General features: G+C 40.3%; 1 protein-coding gene across 1 annotated transcript in view; it reads right to left on the reverse strand.

Annotated features, from left to right (window-relative positions):
- Positions 1-1,206: 1,206 nt before the first annotated feature.
- Positions 1,207-18,716, reverse strand: part of LOC122806142 (putative stereocilin-like protein) — a 61,174-nt gene continuing 43,664 nt past the window's right edge. The window contains exons 3-5 of the mRNA XM_044076379.1: positions 4,874-6,188; positions 2,420-2,479; positions 1,207-1,221 (exon numbers count right to left, since the gene is read on the reverse strand). Of these exons, the coding sequence (XP_043932314.1) occupies positions 1,207-1,221; positions 2,420-2,479; positions 4,874-6,188 (1,390 nt within the window). The remainder of the gene's footprint in view (positions 1,222-2,419; positions 2,480-4,873; positions 6,189-18,716) is intronic.

The following is an 18,716-nucleotide window of genomic DNA, read 5'->3' on the forward strand; positions in this document are numbered from 1 at the left end:
CTCACGAAGAGGATCCTAGATCTTAAACACATTTCCTACAAGGACAGACTTAAAAAAAAAAACAGCTATTCTCTGTCTCATATTGTCTACTAAGAGGGGATCTCTGCTTGACTTACAAAGCCATGTCTGACCCAGACCTGTTAGAAATGCTACATCTAAAGAAATCCCAATCCCTCCACACCACACACTCCAGAGACCTCAACCTCATTACAACAATCAACAGAACATGCTGGAGGGACAGGTTCATAACCCAGAGACTGCCCATGCTCTGGAATAGACTTTCCATACATGTCAAACAGAGCACCTTGCTGACCTTCTTCAAGAGAAATCTTCATGAGTGGATGGGAAATAGAAAGTTCACCCCAGGGATCACTGCAGTGGCTCTACTTGATAGAGGCACTGGGAACTAACGTCGGGCAGCACAATGCCAGGGCACTTTTATTGGCTAGGCTTGTAAAGTCTCCAGGGCCATTAGCCTAGTACACACCTATGAACCTATAAACATATAATACAACTGTAAAAGATATTGTAAAAAATGTGAACATAGTACTAATAGAATGTGATAAGATCTCTGCTAAAATGGGTACAACTACATTCTGTTACTGTGCAACTGCTAAATTAAGTGCATTGCATTACCAAGTGGAAAGGAACTGCAGACACTGTTAGATATATCTAGTATTGTCCTTCATAAAAACTGCAGTATATTTGAAAACAGAAAATTATGACAAATTGGCTAAGAAAGTAATGTGCATCCATGGGGACAAGAAACTATCACTGTGCCAAGGTGGAAGTTCAAACTTAGTTTATGATAACCGGGAAGACTTTGGAGAACGGTATTAACAATGGGAAGGGGAAGTGCTTTTGATAAACCATACCACCAACTTAAGGGGTAGGCCCTCATGGAAATCAGCCCTTAGACATACCTTTACTTTACTCTAAAATAGTGGAACGGGAACTACCAATAGCCCTGTATATTTACAAACCTGGGAATTGTGAAGACCAGGAAGTGGTATTAAAAATTTGTAATGGTACAAGCAGATTATACAACCTTTCTAGAAACTAAAATATGGTTACAAATGGCCAATGGTACTAAATAGAAGGTACAGGACCCTAAGCAGAAGGAATAGATAACAAGTGGCGGTATTACAAAAAAAGAAGTACCCACTGCTTTTCATTTGAGCACTGAGGTGTCTTCAGCTAAGAGTCCTAGTTAAGGAAAGCCTAATGAGACAAAAAAGGGAAGATGTAGCAAACACAGAAGAACACAGCTATAAATATTCTAAAGAGAAATAATGGAGTATTAGATGCCAGTACTCATAAGGAAAAAATGTGAAGTATCTATATGAAGTTCGACTTTCTGTTGAGTGGATCTTCTGAATGAGATCCCTAAGAGGATATGTTTGACCACAGAAAACCAAAACCAGAGGCCCTCTTTTGAGTTGTGTTTACCAGATGAATTTTATAATGGTAGTGTGATTTGTTTACTTGTTTTCTATTAAAGACCACAAGTGTTAATTTTGTTTTGGAAGCTCTAACCTTTGAGTTCCTTTGCCTGAAGCAAACTACTTTTATAAGAAAGAGTCAGTTATTTTTGATTGTTTTTTTTTTTTTACTTCATTCTAGCTTACCACAGTGCTCTTATCTATCAATGAGTCTCATCGCCTTTCCCATAACCCCCAGACTGTCTCTATTCAAAAGCTGTGGCCAGCATGAAACCTCAGTGTCTCCTGGGGGAGCTGCTGTTCAGTGTTTCTACCAAGAGATTTTTTTTTTTTTTTTTATGACCTACTCCTTGATTCTTCCCTGTGTTTGCCTGTTGTATCCAAAGGCTACTCACCTCAATGGATCATGCCTCCTTGTAGGGATTTCCATGATGAACTCCACACCCTCACCCACCCAGCCTGCACCTCACACATCCTAAAATGATAATCAAACCAGGCTTGCCTGGGCCACAGTTAAGGCTTTATCCCTCAACTGCATGATATTTATAGGAAAGAGTCTCAAAAAAGGAGAGCAAGAAAATCTGTAGACTGGATTTATAGGTACGTACTAGGCTATTGGCCCTAGGCCCTGTACAAGCCTAGCCAAAAAGGTAACCTGGCTTCCGCCACCCAAGAAAATTATTTACCTGTGCCCCTGTCAAGCAGAGCCACAGAGGTGATCCCCAGGGTGAATTTACTATTTCCCATCCAATCATCAAGATTTTTCTTGAAGAGAGCTAATGAGGAGCTTTGCTTGATATAGATAGGTAGTTTGTTCCAGAGTATGGGAAGTCTCTGGGACAGGAATCTATCCCTCCAGCATCCCTGCAGCATTTGCTCAAGTTACAAGTTTGTCACCTGTAGATACTTAGCTCTGTGTTTTTATATAACTTAGTGCTGTCTACAATGCAAAACAATACAGCATGAAAGAGACTCACCTGAAAAAGAACTCTAAGAGCAGGAGAGTCATCATTCTGTAGCAAATCCCAAAGAACTGGCTGCAAAAAAACAAAGTGGGTTAATGTTGGTTATGATGTCTGACCCCCTAAACTGAATATACTAGCTAACCAGTGCAGTAGCACATTGGGATAAAACCCTGACTGTAGCTGTGACCAGGGTTCAGGTAATGGCATTTAAGTGAATAGATTTAGTTAATAACAAATTATTGCTTCCTAAAAAATGTTTACAGAAAATAAAACCTAAATTCCGTTATATAAACTAGTAAACAAATAAACATTTGTCTAACAGTGTGTTTTACTGACACCAAAATCACTTAACTCAGATGTCACTTACATTTTTTATACTTTGACATTGATGTTAACAATACTAAAGGAGGGTATTTAAAGAGTACAGCCACTTGTAGGGGACATTGATAATATTGTTCAAAAATGAAAACCAGTCCATTGGTTGTTTTTGGGAATGTGACAGCCTGACAGCTTTCATCCTGAGTGTAACATCATCAGTACCAACACAAAAACTGGTATAAACAGCAAAATAGGTCACACCTATGCAATTAAACACTTGTACTGAATTTGGTCCATTTGTTTTGTCTTATTTTATTTTATTTTATTTATTTCTTTGTTAACCAGACAAATGAACTGACCCATTCTGATTCTTTTAGCCATAACCACAGCCATAAGGTCAAAGGTAAATGTAATACTTAAGGAACATCTAGTGTAGTCAATATCATCTATCTTGTTTTGGGAGGTAGAAGGAACCTGAACCACCTGGAAAAAAAGCACATGCACATGGTCAGAATAGGAAACCTCCACAGTGACTGGAAACAGGATTGAACTCCAAACTCTAGACTCTGAGGCAGCAATCTTAACTATTAAGCTACTGTGCATTCATACATTGCAAGTCAGACGTCTGCATTTTTCAAGAAATTGTAAATCAGGCATAATCCAGTTCAGTCTAAGAAATGTGTGTATGATAATGGTGTAAATACATTTCTGTAGTCAAAACAGAGCTGTAAACTTGACCTGATCTAAATTACCAGTGAAGCTGTATTGTTATTAAAGCCTATACAGTGTTTGTAAGTAAAATACACATTTCTTTAAAATAAAAGATTAATTGAATTTGAGGATGTGAGTTACACACCAGACATTCAATAACAGAGTTAAACTTGGTGATTCTAAATGTAGCTAATAAAAAGCAGAATATGAAAAAAATGTTACATGTAACCAGTTATATTAATAAAAGGAAGACAACTAGATGGGTACTTAAAAACTAAATTTAACAAAACTACAAGTATTTACGCGGGGAAGGTTTCCCCTGTGTTCCAGATGAGGCAATTGTGATGCCTGACCCCTAAACCAACTGTAACCAATGCTGTGGCATATTAGCATAAAGCCCTTACTACTACTTACTATTGCATGTGTGTCACAAAAATGTCACAGGCATGTGTGGCGGCAGGGGAAAAGTTAGGGCACAAATGAAAAACACTCCCTGAAAGCACTGTGACACTGCATCACGATCCTTAATCTCCTCACCAGTTCAGGACATGGGTCAGGGGCTAGCCTGGGGAAGGCTAAGCTGGATCCAATACACCTGGTAAATAAGGAGAAAATCTGAGATTAAGTCAATGGCCAGCTGTAGGGGAATAAAACTATATGAACAGACCGCTTTATTTTGATTTTAAAACTAATCTCTCTATCTCTGAGCTAGTTCATCTTTGGAATTAATACATTTTGTTATTGGTGATGACAGGCAAGTGGCCACAACATCAGGGTACATGAGGGATAATTCCCAGGTATAATAAAAATTATTACATATTTTAATTTGCTGGATATTATAGTGATATTTTAAGTTTAGATATTATTTAGATGTTCAGTGTTGCATATTCAGTTTTGAAAATGTTGAATAGTTTGAATACAATCTCCTGTCATATACCTATAATTGTTATTTCACTGAAATGTTGCATCAGCTGTGCCTACATCACTCAGCTCATTCAAACACAGTACTTCTCCACTGTCGCCTGTTACTACAGTCTTTGAGAAAAGACACTGTTTGTAATCTGAGCTACAATCAAGCTTGTCTTATCTGCACATATAAAGCCTAAATTTCCCATGAAAAGGTAACATAATGTGTGTCATTCTGCTTTTATAAATGTTTTGAATGGGTTTTGCTGAACTAGTCAGAGGCGTAACTAAGTAAGATATATAAAATGGACCTGAATTACAGATACCAGTGGCTCCCTCAATCACACACTATCCTGACCGTTCACCTGTCTTTGGTGTTTTGAAATCTAGGCAACTAAAATTCTAAATTCCCTACCATTTATTACAAATCATCTTCTCCCCACACATACATGCAAATACCCACGGCAAAACAGGGTTACTTGTCATTTCAAACTTTATTAAATACCTTTAATTACTCGAAAGAGTACTCACACTAAAGCAGTTAAGAAAATCCTTCTTGAAAGACATGTTTTGCTCATGTTCCAGGTAAGTGCCAATTGTTTCCAGAATGCTGACTGAGGAACTGGGTGTTATGTAAGTCCAAAAGGAAGAGTTGTCGGAGAGGCTGGACAGAAGGATGGCTTCACTTAGAACATGTTTTATCTCCTTCCCATTTTCTTCTAAACTGGACAAATTCAACATGAAGTCCAGCGCCCTAAGAATGTAGTTAACACTCCGAATCCAGTTGTGGGGTTCATGCTCACAGTACTTAAGCTGAGAAACAGTTTCCAAGAGGTAGGTAGCAGGACCTCTGCAGAGCTGGGAAGAGTCAAAATCACCAGGAATAGGGAACATCTCCACGAGCATCTGAAGGACACATTTTGCATTTTCAGAATTGTTGCTGGGGGTTCTTGCACAATAAATTACTAGCCAGGGATAGGATGCTAATAACTGATAACTAGAGATATTTTTGCATAAATGCTCCACTAAACTCTCTTCCTCAGTTCCTATACATGATTCAACCAAACTGGTATTATACAGCATTCTTTGGCTCCAAACTTTGTAATTGCAGGCCTCAAGGACCTTCTTGACAGAGCGATTCTTCTTGTCCATACCAATGTCATGTCGATCACATACTGCAGAAATCCATGCCACGTCACCAGTAATGGTCTGTCTGAAAGTTGCATTGCAGAGGCTCTTGATCAAAATGGAATCATTCTTGAGAAAGCAACTCCAAATGTCCTCCTGGCTGATATTGGCACTATGTAATAGTTCAGTACAATTGCTATGACTTGTACTGGGTGCATCAGTACCATGAGGTAAATGGGAACAGAGATCACTTATCAAGGGTTGACCATAACCATGTACAGTCTCAAATGTGGTGTTACCACAGACTGTTTCATTGAACTCTATTGGAAAGTACTCACTACACACCTTAACCCACAATGTGTCCTCCTCAACAGCAGACAGGTACCAGGCAGCATCTGAGCAGGTGGACTGGAGATCGGTGACTGCCTGTCTGGGCTCAGACGGACTAACAAACAGATTACAATAGAGAAAAACAGTAAAATTTGAAACTCCAGGAAGACCTGGGATGGTATCATTACATGCAGCCTCTAAGACATCTCCAAATAAAAGGTTCTCTTCTGTATCTTCTGATCTCTTTGCTAATTTATGTGAGTTTTGACTGCCTGACATAGTGTCTTTACTGGTTTGCATACAAGGCAGAGAAGGAGATTCCATGAGAACATCATGTGAATTGAATCCAAGACTATGGACATTCCATGTTACATTGTTTTTGATTCCCCTAAAAAAAAAAGTGAGAAAATTACTATTTCTAAATGTATTTATGACAGATGGCACACTTCCTGTATCACAGCAAACCATAAACAACACACTTATGATATTAAAGGAAAAGGCAGCACTGGATAAAAACATTGCATCTTGAAGCATTCAGATGTGTTCATAAATCTTATACTGCAAACAGGAAAAGATAGAAATGTATACATGAAGACACACTCTCATAAAGATACAAACTGAAAGTATGTGTGACATTTCTAAAACCTACAGCAAATGCAACTAAAAGATATTATGGAGAAAAAGACTTTTAACACTTTTAGGAAATACAGGGTCTATAAATAAAAAAGTTAAACAAGTTCAAAGAAACCTTATATGTTATCCTAAGCCAAACGGATCCTCTCCCAACACAAAGTGTTAAACGACAAGGACTTGGAGTCTTTAATCATAAGTGTAAAGCATTCCTATCTGGCTAAATGAAATAATCTGCAATAACATCTACTTGGCATTTTAGTATCACCAGAAGCAGTCAGAAATCAGGCAAAAAGATAACTTTATGCATGTTCAAAAGCAAGCAGAATGTGCCTGTGCCTGCTATAAAGAAAAGGTTTAAGCACAGATAGGAAATAATTTCAAGCACATTGCCATAATATTAATGTTGTATACAGTATTCATACTGCAGTCAATTTTACCTTCCCCAATATGCTTTTTATTCTTCTTGCTGGTTTGACATCAAACACAGTATTGTAAATATAGTGCTATTTTCAACAAGTGTGATGCTCCTGAATATTTTTGTATTGGGAAATGTAAAGCACAAAACAGTTATCATTACACAGTGTAATTCCACCATTGAATGAAGATGTCCCTACAAAACTCTGCATTTATGCATTCAAAATATTGTTCGTAAATCTTCAGTTGTCCTTATCTGCATTGTAAATATCGGAATACTCAAAATCAACATCAGCTCTCATTTTCCCCCATTTTGCTCATTAACAGTGACCATCAGTTAGAGCCAGTGTTCACATCAGTGGGTTATCTTGTCCTGCTGCCATTGTTTTTCAATGAGAAAAAATACAAAGGTCCAAAACGTCTCCGATATCAAAGCTCTTTATTACAAATGCAAAGCTTTTGAGCCACACAGGCTCTTTCTCAATACAACTTGTATTAATTAGCAGAAGGAAATCTGGCTGAAAAATGAGCATTCTGGGCCCAGAAATTTGATTTTTTTCCTCTCTGCTAGTGGATTAGCTGCAAAAGAGCAAGTAGTTCAGTGTGCAATATTCCTGCACACTGCTTTGGAAGAAGCAAACATAAGCATGACTCAGATTCCAATGTGCTCAGTGAGAAGTCTTCAAAAGTCACAAGAAAAATCATATGTCATCAACTTCCAGTATGGAGCAGAGAAAGTAGAAGTGATGATCCAGTATTTTTCCATAAAGAGTAGAAAAGGTATTTGAATTTGGCACCTTTAGAGTCCAATAAAAGCTGTGCAGAAGTAAAGATGAATTATAAGTAATATATATAATCCAGCAACTGCAAGGCTAGTCACCCGAGACTGTGAACCTTGGCTCTGTTGAAGTGAAACCCCAACCTCATGTGCAAAAATGGGAAAAGGGGTTGTGGATGGATGGATATATCATCCAGGAAGAAACAAAAGTATGCAAGTAATAGAAAGGAGTGGACACAGAGGAAAATAGGATCAAGTGACAGCAATGCCACCAATGACACAGCCCCAAAGCAAACATAAATGAGGGAAGGGAAATAATAAAAGATGGAGCTGCAGAAGATAAATGCAAAACTGGAAAATGATGTTAACGACAATGATAACCTGATTACAGAAGTCACTAAGGCTGTGAATGAATATTCAGAGGCCACCTAGTTGCTTACAAATAACAATGAACTGTTGAAAGTTAAATCCAAAGTGGCAGAAATGAGGATGGAGTTGCAGCAGGAGGCATTAAATGAGCAAGAGGACAAAGCCAAGAAGAAAAATCTCAGGAGTGAGCATCCCAGGGAACCTAGAAGGAAGACACTGTAAATGTTTTAATCAACAAAAAATGGCTTAGTGGTCTAATATACTAGAAGCAGAAATTACCATTGACAGAGGGCATAGGACCATCTGGGTCCCAGGTAGAGCACCACATGTCAAACTTAGGCAAGTAATAGTACAGTTTACAACGTATGCAATAAAAGAAAGTGTAAATCTAACTGAAAACTGTTATGTGGTGAGACAGGAATCTACATTGATCAAGATTTATGTCCAGAAACAAGGTGCAGAAGGGCTGTTTTTATACCTGTTCAAAAACTAGCCAGGAGAAAAGGAATAACATTTACAGTGTATTATCCATCATCTATTTGACTAAATTGGAGTCAAGATATGCAGCAATCTAGGGAAAGCCAGGAAAGATTTAGAGAAGAAAACTCTAGCAGAACTCCAAGGAATCAGCATGGGAATGCAAAGAATGTGATGGGGGTGAATGACAAGCCTATGGAGATACACCTTAACCGATGAATGTTTTCACCCTTCATTCAGAAGATATAAACCTCTTAAGGAGAAAGCAGATTCCACGTGTATGATGCAGGAGGAAAGAAGAACTGGCAACTGACAGACCTCATGAGAAGATAAATGAGGGACTAATAAACTTCTTGTTTTTATGAGCTTTGACAAACACTTGATTGCTTCTCCTTTCCTTTAACCTTTTTATGTGATAAAAAGATGTAGAAATTGTATGTTATTTTATTCCATTCTCTTTTTATTTCCTCATTCCCTAGTATAGGCACTTTTACATAACTGAGATTTGTTCATAGGTTCATAGAATGATACTAGGCTATTGGCCCGGAAAATATGAATCAATGGCAAAGAGGGGGCACAAGTCAAAGGAGCTGTAACTATTCATGCAATGCTGACAGGGAGGTGTAAGGGTTAATGTCAGGTATGAAATGTCTTTATAGGTATATACCAATGATAAAAAAGAAATTTGTTGGATAACTTATGTACCAACAGCAAATGAAAAGAGAATCTTGACATTGTTTATGATGGAAGGAGGGATATAATCAAATGCAGTCATTACGCCACATGAAAAACACTGTGTAATATAGAAAAGGGAGGGAGCAGAACAGAGCATCTGAGATTTAATTAACCCAGCCACTTAGAGTTGGAATGATCCAGAGGAAGGGGGACGTCAGATAAAATATTGTGCAATGACCTTTGGTAGGAATAAAACAGGAGAAAAAAAAAGAGGTAAATTTGAAATAAAGAATTCTTCAGGAGATGTAAGCACAAAAAGTAGTAAAACCAAGAGTAAGAAAATGACAGTATCAGAAAAACATAACTGGGCTTGAGATGACTGTGAATATGCCATATAAGAGTAAGGAAATTAAATCAGGATCAACTCAAAAAGTAAGATTGGATAGGCTGATATAGAAATCATCCATGCAAGGAGGACAGAGGTTGGCTCAAAAGAAAGAGTAAAACAAAAATATTGTGAGAGTAGCAAAGTATTAGCAATGAATGATAAATAACTTGTAAAATAAGGTCAGTCCAATACAAATAATAAGGAGAAACACACCCAAGATGGAGGTAGCCCTACATTATATTTCCCCTAAATTGGGAAGTTAAAAGGTAGAAACCCAAGGAAATAAATGGAACTGTTAAACTTTAATGTAGATAAAAGTAAATTTGCATAGGAGTTGGGACCTGTTATCGGCTATCAGTAGCAGAAAGGAAAATGCTCGAGCATTATTAGAAAAGAAAGGGACAGTGGGGAAATATTATGAGTGGATGGGGTGAATCAAAGTACAGATCTAGTAAAATGGAACGTAAGAAGAGTGGCCTCAAGCCAAAAGGAAAATAGTGACACAATATAAAAAAGAGGGGTCACATACATGAAATAAAATGTAGGAAAAGGACATTCTTAACTTGAGATTGGACTGAGGAGATTTAAGTATAAAAGAGGGAAATAGTAGGAAAGAAGACGTAACTATGGTTGTAGAAAAGAGAATTAACCAATCAGGATGTTAAGAATTGCTTCCTAATTTGTGATAGAATTATGGCAAACCAGAAGACAAAGAGGCAGCAATGTGAGTTAAACAAGCAGAAATTAGAGGAGTAAACTGGCATAAGGTGGATAGGTAACAGATGAAAGAAGTTTCAAGAACTTTGGACATTCTGATGTAGTATCTCTACAAAAGGGGGAGATTTGGGGGTGCTACTCCATGTACTGATAAGGGGTTGAGACCCCCACCATGGAAGGAAATAAGTTTGCATATAGTTGGAAAGTGGAGGAGGGAGGTGAGGAGAAACAGAGTGTCAGGAATGAAGGGTGGAAAAAAGATGCAAAGGGAATGAGAAAACAAGGGTGTAACAGGCTCTTTTTGTTAGAAAAAGGGATTAGGTTGATACTGCAAAACAATGAGGCAGTACACAAAGGAAAATGGGATAATCAAAGTAAAGGATGAATGACGAAATGAAGATAATTAGAGACATACTGCATTTAGGAGTAAGAGGGAGAAGGAATACGAAGAATAAAAGCATGGCTAGCACTGAAACAGAGTTTGGGATGTAGGCATGGTCATGGAATGTAAATGGAATAGTGAGCCCAGACAAGACAGAAGGACAGGATTCTGACATCTCTCTTTCCCATTATGCACCATGTGGTACATTGGGCAACAAGCACCTTTTAGCGCTCATTGTTTCTGTAGCAGTTCTGGACTTTATGGGCTCAGATTGTTAGTCCAAGGCCCAACCCTCCTCCGAGGGTGCACCACACACATGCACACACTCACACCTAGGGCCAGTTTAGAGTGTCCAATCCACCTACTGCATGTCTTTGAAATGTGGGAGGAAACTAGAGCACCAGAAGGAAACCCACGCAAATGCAGGGAGGATATGGACACTATGCACAGAAGGCACCTCAGCCGAGAATTGAACTGGAGAACCTCTTGCTGTGAGATGACAATGCTAACTGCTACACCACAGTGTCACCCATTCTGACATATATTGAGTGGAAAAGAATGCAAAGAATTCAAATAACAGTATTACTGGAAATGCATATGTCTAAACAGAAACATCAAAAATTGGCATAGGATTCGTACAAAGAGAGTAGAAGAAGGGGGTCATGATTTTAACATGGGTATCAAAGGGAATGCAAACTTAAAATTTGTATAGCAGAGAAGATAGCTGCTTATCGGTTTGGAAATAAGATATAAGAGGTATTAAGTGGACCATAGCAGCAGTATACATTCCTCCAAGAGTGAAAATGGTTCTGAACTAGTCCAAACTGTTAAAGATAACTCAAATGCAGGAAAGAATACTTGTAATTGCTAGGGACTAGAATATGGAAGTAGATTTTACCTTGAAAATGTGTAAACAAGTATTTTTATATACTATGCAAGATGGAGAAAATGTTTTCAAGAACAGGCATAATATGCTAGAGCTGTAAAGAGCATGACAGAGGAAACTAAAAATGCATATTTTCCGACTGTAAGATCAACCAAATCTGAAAATGTGTCTGGAAGACTAAAGGAACATATTTGCTTTCAAGATTTTCCATTTGGATCTAATATAGTATAATTATCAAGGGAGATATTGCTCTGAACCCCGTAAATACTTTATCATTAGCAGTGTGGCATCTATTCTGCAATCTTGTCTTCAGACATTGAACTGGCACACTGGGTTTTTGCTCTTAATTTTGCTTTCAGTGGCACTGTGCACAGCAGTCATGCTTTTTGCCTCCTATGGCGCCAATATGTTTACACATCAGTACATATTCCATTACACTGCAATAAAGCAACAGCCCTCAGTGCTTCAGGCATACAAGTTCGGCTCAGATAAGGGAGTCCCTATTCGCGGATGGTGCCATGAGGGTTCAGTATGACAGTCCTTTCTCCTAAATATAAGCTACTGACTTGCAATGCCTATTTGCATGCAAACAGCATAATGCAAATAATTCTATGTCGGAAAGCCTCAGGGTGCTTAGGTGACAATACACAAGATCAACTGGTATCTCAGTCGGTGGCCTGTACAAAAAGGAATTGCATCAGACTATGTGTGTAGGTTTGTATCTCCTGTACTAGGTGTAGAATACCATTCTTGTTCTAACCCCATGCATGCATTCACTTACGTGGTTGGTTTTCCATGCATGCATGCATGCATTCATTTATTTGGTTGCTTTTCCATGCATGCATGCATTCACTTATTTGGTTGCTTTTCCTGCGTGGAATACTGAGCTCAGTGCTTTATAATTTTGGTTTGTTGGTGATATGTCTGTTGGCATTGAGGTCATTAACTGGCATTTCCTACTATATGCATAGAATTGTGTAAAGTCTCTTCTCATCCTTAGCCACTGAGCTGTGGTTATAGGACTGTTGCCTTTATGACACTTCGGTCCTTATTTGTGGACACGCAGCTCTATGGCTGGTAGTTTCCCAGCCCACAGACACAGGGCGCTGCATAAATCACTGGTCATGTATGGGTAGTTATATTTCTGCCCATTGTTCCTTTTTTTTTGGATGCAAGCTCTGAGCTACACCTGTGCACAGCAATTGTAATACCTAAGCATGTTTCATGTTTTGTAATACTTATCCATGGTCCTGGATGTTGAATTCTTGTAGGGCTACAGCTTGACACTGATCTGCATTCTCTGCTGTCCTCCATTGTCTAGATGAATCTTACTGCCATTTCTCTGGACACTGTGTGTTTACTGCCACATTTAGTTCACAAAGTGGTGTAGTGTGAAGCTTATTTGTTTTTGCTTTTCTCCCCAGGCCTCTGCTGAAAATGGGCCTGTGTCCAGTTGGTCTTTCCTGGTAAACAAATGTAAAATAAATAAATATATAAAATAAACTGGAAATGGAAAAAATGAGTGGACTGCCTATCCCTATAGATGCCAAAGTATATATAGCTCTCGCTATACTTGCCATGGGGACCTTCCAAAGACAGATTGGGGGCACTTTAAGTATCTCACAGACTTAAGCCTCTAACATACTGCAGCAGTTCTTCAAGTTGCATTTAACCTACATAGATGTACATATCTATTTTGGACAGACACCACAGCAGAGAAGTAACACCATGCATCCATTTTGCCATCTGCCAAACTTCCCTTAGGTGCATGGTGTGTACCCATATGGCTATTAAAGCTACACCACCAGATCCACAGGGAGAATGGTACCATGAGATAAAAGGCTATTCCCACAGGGAGAATGGTACCATAACATAAAAGGCTATTCCCACAGGGAGAATGGTACCATAACATGAAAGGCTATTCCCACAGGGAGAATGGTACCATAACATAAAAGGCTATTCCCACAGGGAGAATGGTGCCATAATATAAAAGGCTATTCCCACAGGGAGAATGGTACCATAACATGAAAGGCTATTCCCACAGGGAGAATGGTACCATAACATAAAAGGCTATTCCCACAGGGAGAATGGTACCATAACACAAAAGGCTATTCCCACAGGGAGAATGGTACCATAACATAAAAGGCTATTCCCACAGGGAGAATGGTACCATAACACAAAAGGCTATTCCCACAGGGAGAATGGTACCATAACACAAAAGGCTATTCCCGCAGGGAGAATGGTGCCATAATATAAAAGGCTATTCCCACAGGGAGAATGGTGCCATAACGTAAAAGGCTATTCCCACAGGAAGAATGGTACAATAACATAAAAGGCTATCATTCTATCAACAGCTAGGTAGTGCTTGGTGCAGATAGGAGTGTCATCAGTGTATTAGGCCAGCATTCTAGTAGTGCTATCATTCCATATCTGTTCCATAAGCTCACAGTGCTGCCACTTCCTGCATAGATAGTTACCATATGGATATCTAGTAGGTAAGTTCAGCTTAAGTCAACAATCATTCCCATGGGTCATTGTAGAAAAGTGAGAATGGTGTTAGGCAAAACCTCCCTGCCTACATGTTTCACCCATCCTCTTATGTATTCCAGGTAAGGTAGATTACACACTTGAACTGTGTCTTATAAACTCAGTACAGAACTCCCAGGGAGCTGTAGAAAAATGTTACAATGTCACCCTGTCATAGACCAATATATTTATAGTCATCAAACAAATGCTTGGCCTGCTTAAATCCCATTTACATTGCCTGGATGAATCTGTGGGTCACAACAATATGACCCAGCCACTACCTGCATAATGTTCACTGCATGTTGCCTATTGCACAATATGACAGAGCACTGGGATGTACACCAGTACCACCATCACCATCAGATGGACATGACAACTATCTTGTACCACCCACTCATTTAGCACCCAGCACCAGCAGTAGTGAGGAAAGCAATGACAAACAGCCAACAGCAGTAGCACTGCCATGCTCACCAATCTGTCTGCTAACATGGCAATAAAAACTTTACAGTCATAATTCAGTGCTGAGATTGGTCACTAAGACCCTGGATTACTGATATTACTGTCTTCCACCAAGTATCAGATAACCAATTTGATTCCAGTATATCATTAAACAATTCCAACTATAGTGAGACCATATTCTTTCTACACTCCTTCCAAACTTCTAGTGGGATTCCAACCCATCCTGGTGTTTTTCCATTGCTTTTTATGCCAGAGAGATTGAATGATTGTTGGAGATGCAAAGACAAGTCAAATGGGGAACTAAAAGTATATATTTTGGACATGCCCTTGATTGGGAGCATTTAGGATAGAGCTAAAAGAGTTAATGCATAAGATTACAAATAGAAAGTATCATTTAGAAGAATTAAGTTACATGTTAAACTGGGTTGAATGGAAATGGGGAGAACCACACAGTATGGGCCTAGTATCACTGATGTTAATAACTAGTTTAAAAAAGCAATAACCAGAAAAAGGAAATGAAAAGTACACCAAGTTTAAATTATGTGACAGATCTGGTAAAAGAAATGAAAGACTTGGAAAGGGAAGAAAATGAAAAGAAATCTGAATAATATATAATAAATGAATAAACATATCACAAAAGAAATCTGAGTTTTAGGAGGGTTTTGCAGAGGTGGTGAGATAACAGGGAAAAATCATCGAAGCCATTACGAAAATCTGAAATAGCTGCCAAATGAACTCTAATAGTAGAAGCTGAAGCTCCTGATTGGAGTAAAGTTGACAAATATTCCAACACCTTATTAATCGAGGCTGAAAAGGGGTCTAGGCTTTCTTCTTGAGACCAGATCACAAATCTTTTCCATTTACTAAGATAAACTTTCCTGGTGGATGGTTTATGGGAAGCCAGAAGTATCTTTTGTACTGGGGAAGATAGATTATTCTGCCTGGCAACTATCGAAAGTGGAGGTACCAACTGGTCAGCTTGAGAGTTCGTAGGTTGGGATAGACCCGCCTTTGTGGATGAGACAGGAGACCCAGAGTTGGGTCCAGAGTCCATGGATGGTGAACTAGTTGAGGCCAAAGAAAGGGGAGCCAATAAGGTGTAATGAGGATCACTTTGCTTCTCAATCATTGCACTTTCTTCAAGAACTGGGGTATTAGGAGAATGGGAGGAAAGGTGTAAACAGTTCTGGGGGCCAATCATGCAGATGAGCATCTCTCAGGGACTCCCCCTGAGGGGGGATTAGGGTGAAGTAGCTGCTGCATTTGTGGTTTGTGAGAAATGCAAACAGATTGCAGCAAGGCTGACCCCAACGATGAAAGATTTCTGTTGCTATTATGGGATTGAAAGACCACTCCTGAAGCAGGAGAATGTATCTGCTCAGTTTCTCTGCAATCACACTGGAACTCTTGGGAATGTGCATTGCATCAAAAAGCAGTTGGAGATGATCGCCCATTGCCTTACTCTAATGGCAATCGGGCCACTCCTCAGGAGCGCTGATAGGGTTCCCCATAGAAAGAATCTCTGGAACCCTGGTTACATGGGCCCCATGCCATGGGAGGGGCATCTTCCAGATGAGTTTTCCCCTCTGCCCTGAGGAGAAAAATCGCCACGTGTGTCCCCAAAAGGCCCTTGGGACTTCCTGAACTACATCTACCCACTCCTCTGATTCCTGGAATAGGGTTGTTGAGGAGTGGAAAAACGTACGTCCACAGCAGAAAGGGTGCTTCTGTCCTTTACACAGCTGGCTAATGTGTCTTTAACTTTTGGGCCAAATAATGAGGAAGGGTCAATGGGAGCATTAATGAAGGAAGACTTGAAAGGGTCCGCAAAGTCACACAAGCACATCCAGGTGTGACAACGCCTGCACCCACTGCTCTGGCTGCCCCTTCGGTTGTATGTGCAATCAACCGCATGGAGGAGTTAGAGATAGATTCTAGGGTCGAAAGCTGGGAGGCAACCTTGTCACATACCTCATCAGACACCGCTCCTGTTAGGGTTCCTGACAGTTCAGTGATCAGGTCTCTGAAGATTGGTAAAATGTGCCAGATAATTCAATAACTGAATGGCAAAGGTCGTTGAAGCATAAACCCACTTCCCCAATCTGTCCAATGTCCGAGACTCTCGGTTTGGAGGAAGGACGGTAGGACTCTCCTCTGCGAGTTCCTTCTTTGTGGCCACTGCTACCACCATAGTATCTACTGCTAAACCCTTGGGCCAGTGGGGTTGATCCTTGGGGGGGTGTATTTTGTCAGGACTCCAGGGGCTCTACAGTGTCAGAGGCCTTCCAAGCATGCTGCACAATGAGCTTGACTAACTCATCGACAGGCAGGGTCACCCAGGAAGTAGAAGGTTGGGCACGGAAGGCATGCAAGAACACAGATTCCTTGGAGGAAGGGTTGGTGTGCTTCCAGTCACCCCTCTGCTTTAAGATTTCTAGGATTTCTCTAAAGGAGACATCTTCAGGGGGCAACCATAGGGACCCTTCCCCTTCATTGAAGTCTGTATCCTCGGTGAAAGATTCATCCAGAGAATCAATGTGCTTCCTCTTGCATTGGTGTGGCTCATCAGGAGGGAGGTCTGAAGGGACTCAGAAGAGAGGGTACCCTGCAGTAGGGTGCCTTGCTGCTCCTGTGCCTGCTGCCCCAGTATAGTAGACAGTAACAGCTGTGAACCACAGGACACATAGATATGTCATTCCGACGTCAAGAGAGCCAACTATGAGCCTGCTGAGGCAAGCACCCTCTCCATAATCTGAAAGGCAGGCCCACCTGAAGAGGGATGGGAGCCCGGAACCAAGAAAGACAACTTCGGAACTGGAGTCACACCCCACTCCAATGAGCCCACCCCCAAAGAAGGAGCTGTGAGAGGACTCAGAACTGTCAAAGCAACCGGAACCATAGATGGCACAGTGGAAAAAATCTGTGCCGTACTAGGGATTCTGGAGCCGGCAGCCAAGTCACGGTCTTGTGGGTGGGTTAGCTCCACAGAGTGGGTTCCAGCACCACTGTGAAATCCACCATCGGTACAGAAGAAGTTGGCACCGGGACAAACTTTGGCTTGGAGGGCTCCAAATCCTGCAGGGAGGTCAAGGGATGAAGATAAGTTGGAGTCTGTGGAGAAAAAAACCTCGGCCCCAGGTCGGAGTGCAGTCCTAGATGGGGTTGGAATACCTCTGGCCTGACTGCCAAGAGCTGATCCACCAGTCTAACTACAACAGGCTCCGAAAGGCACCTGGTGGAATGAAAAGACATCCCCGAAGGAGATTCTGGGTGATCAATAAAGGGACTGAGCTGCTGACCAGCAAAGGGGTCAATTGATGCAGAATATCAAGTCCTGGGTAGGGCCTCAACCTTCGCACCATACCAAAAACTTGTGCTGGGGTGGAAGTAACCAGTTTTACAGGGGAAACTATTATTGTTGCTGAGAATGTCTGATGTACCATGGAAGGGTTGGGTACCGTGGCAACTTTAGTCGGTTCTGTGGAAATAGAGGGCACCATGGAAGGGGTCATAGACTCCAGTGCCGAGACAGTTGGTGCCAATTTCAATTGTTTAAGCTTCAGTTCTGTGTCCTTTGGACAATTTAGGTCCATGAGACTGAGGAGACACTGGGACCGAGTGGATCCTCTTCTTTGCTTCTTTTTCAGGAGGTTTTGACACCTTCACCTCAGACAAAGCTTCCAAAAAGGGGTTTTTAACAACCCCTTTAAGATCAGTTTGTTTTTATACTTTGCCAGGGTCCGGGCACTAAAGCCTTTACAGAGCTCACATGAAGGCTGGATTTGTAAGTGTGGCACTCCTAAACAATATATACAGGAAAGATGCCCATTGGAGTTGGGCATCTTCCTGCCACATTTGTCACATTGTTTAAATCCTGTGGTACCTTTTTTGTCAGCCATTATAAAATAAATCACAACAATGAACAGCCAATCACATAGACACATGCAGAAATAACAGAAAAAACAAAATAAGTGAAAGTTTTTTTTAGTGTACCAACAATGGTAGCACAAGAAATACCCAGAAGGGTAAAGAGAAGAAAGAGGAAAGGGGAAAGAATACCAACAATAGTATTTTAGAGTTACCAGAGGTAAGAGGGAAGGGAGGGGGCCTATACCAACTATGGTAAAGGAAGAAATGCCAAATAGGTAAAAAAGATAGATACAACAGCACTCACACACTAGTTTAGTAATATATAATAAAGCCACCTAGAAA

Source organism: Protopterus annectens, chromosome 7.part0 (genome assembly GCF_019279795.1).
Source record: "Protopterus annectens isolate FY-2018-M chromosome 7.part0, PAN1.0, whole genome shotgun sequence".
In the NCBI taxonomy this organism is placed as follows: Eukaryota; Metazoa; Chordata; order Ceratodontiformes; family Protopteridae; genus Protopterus; species Protopterus annectens.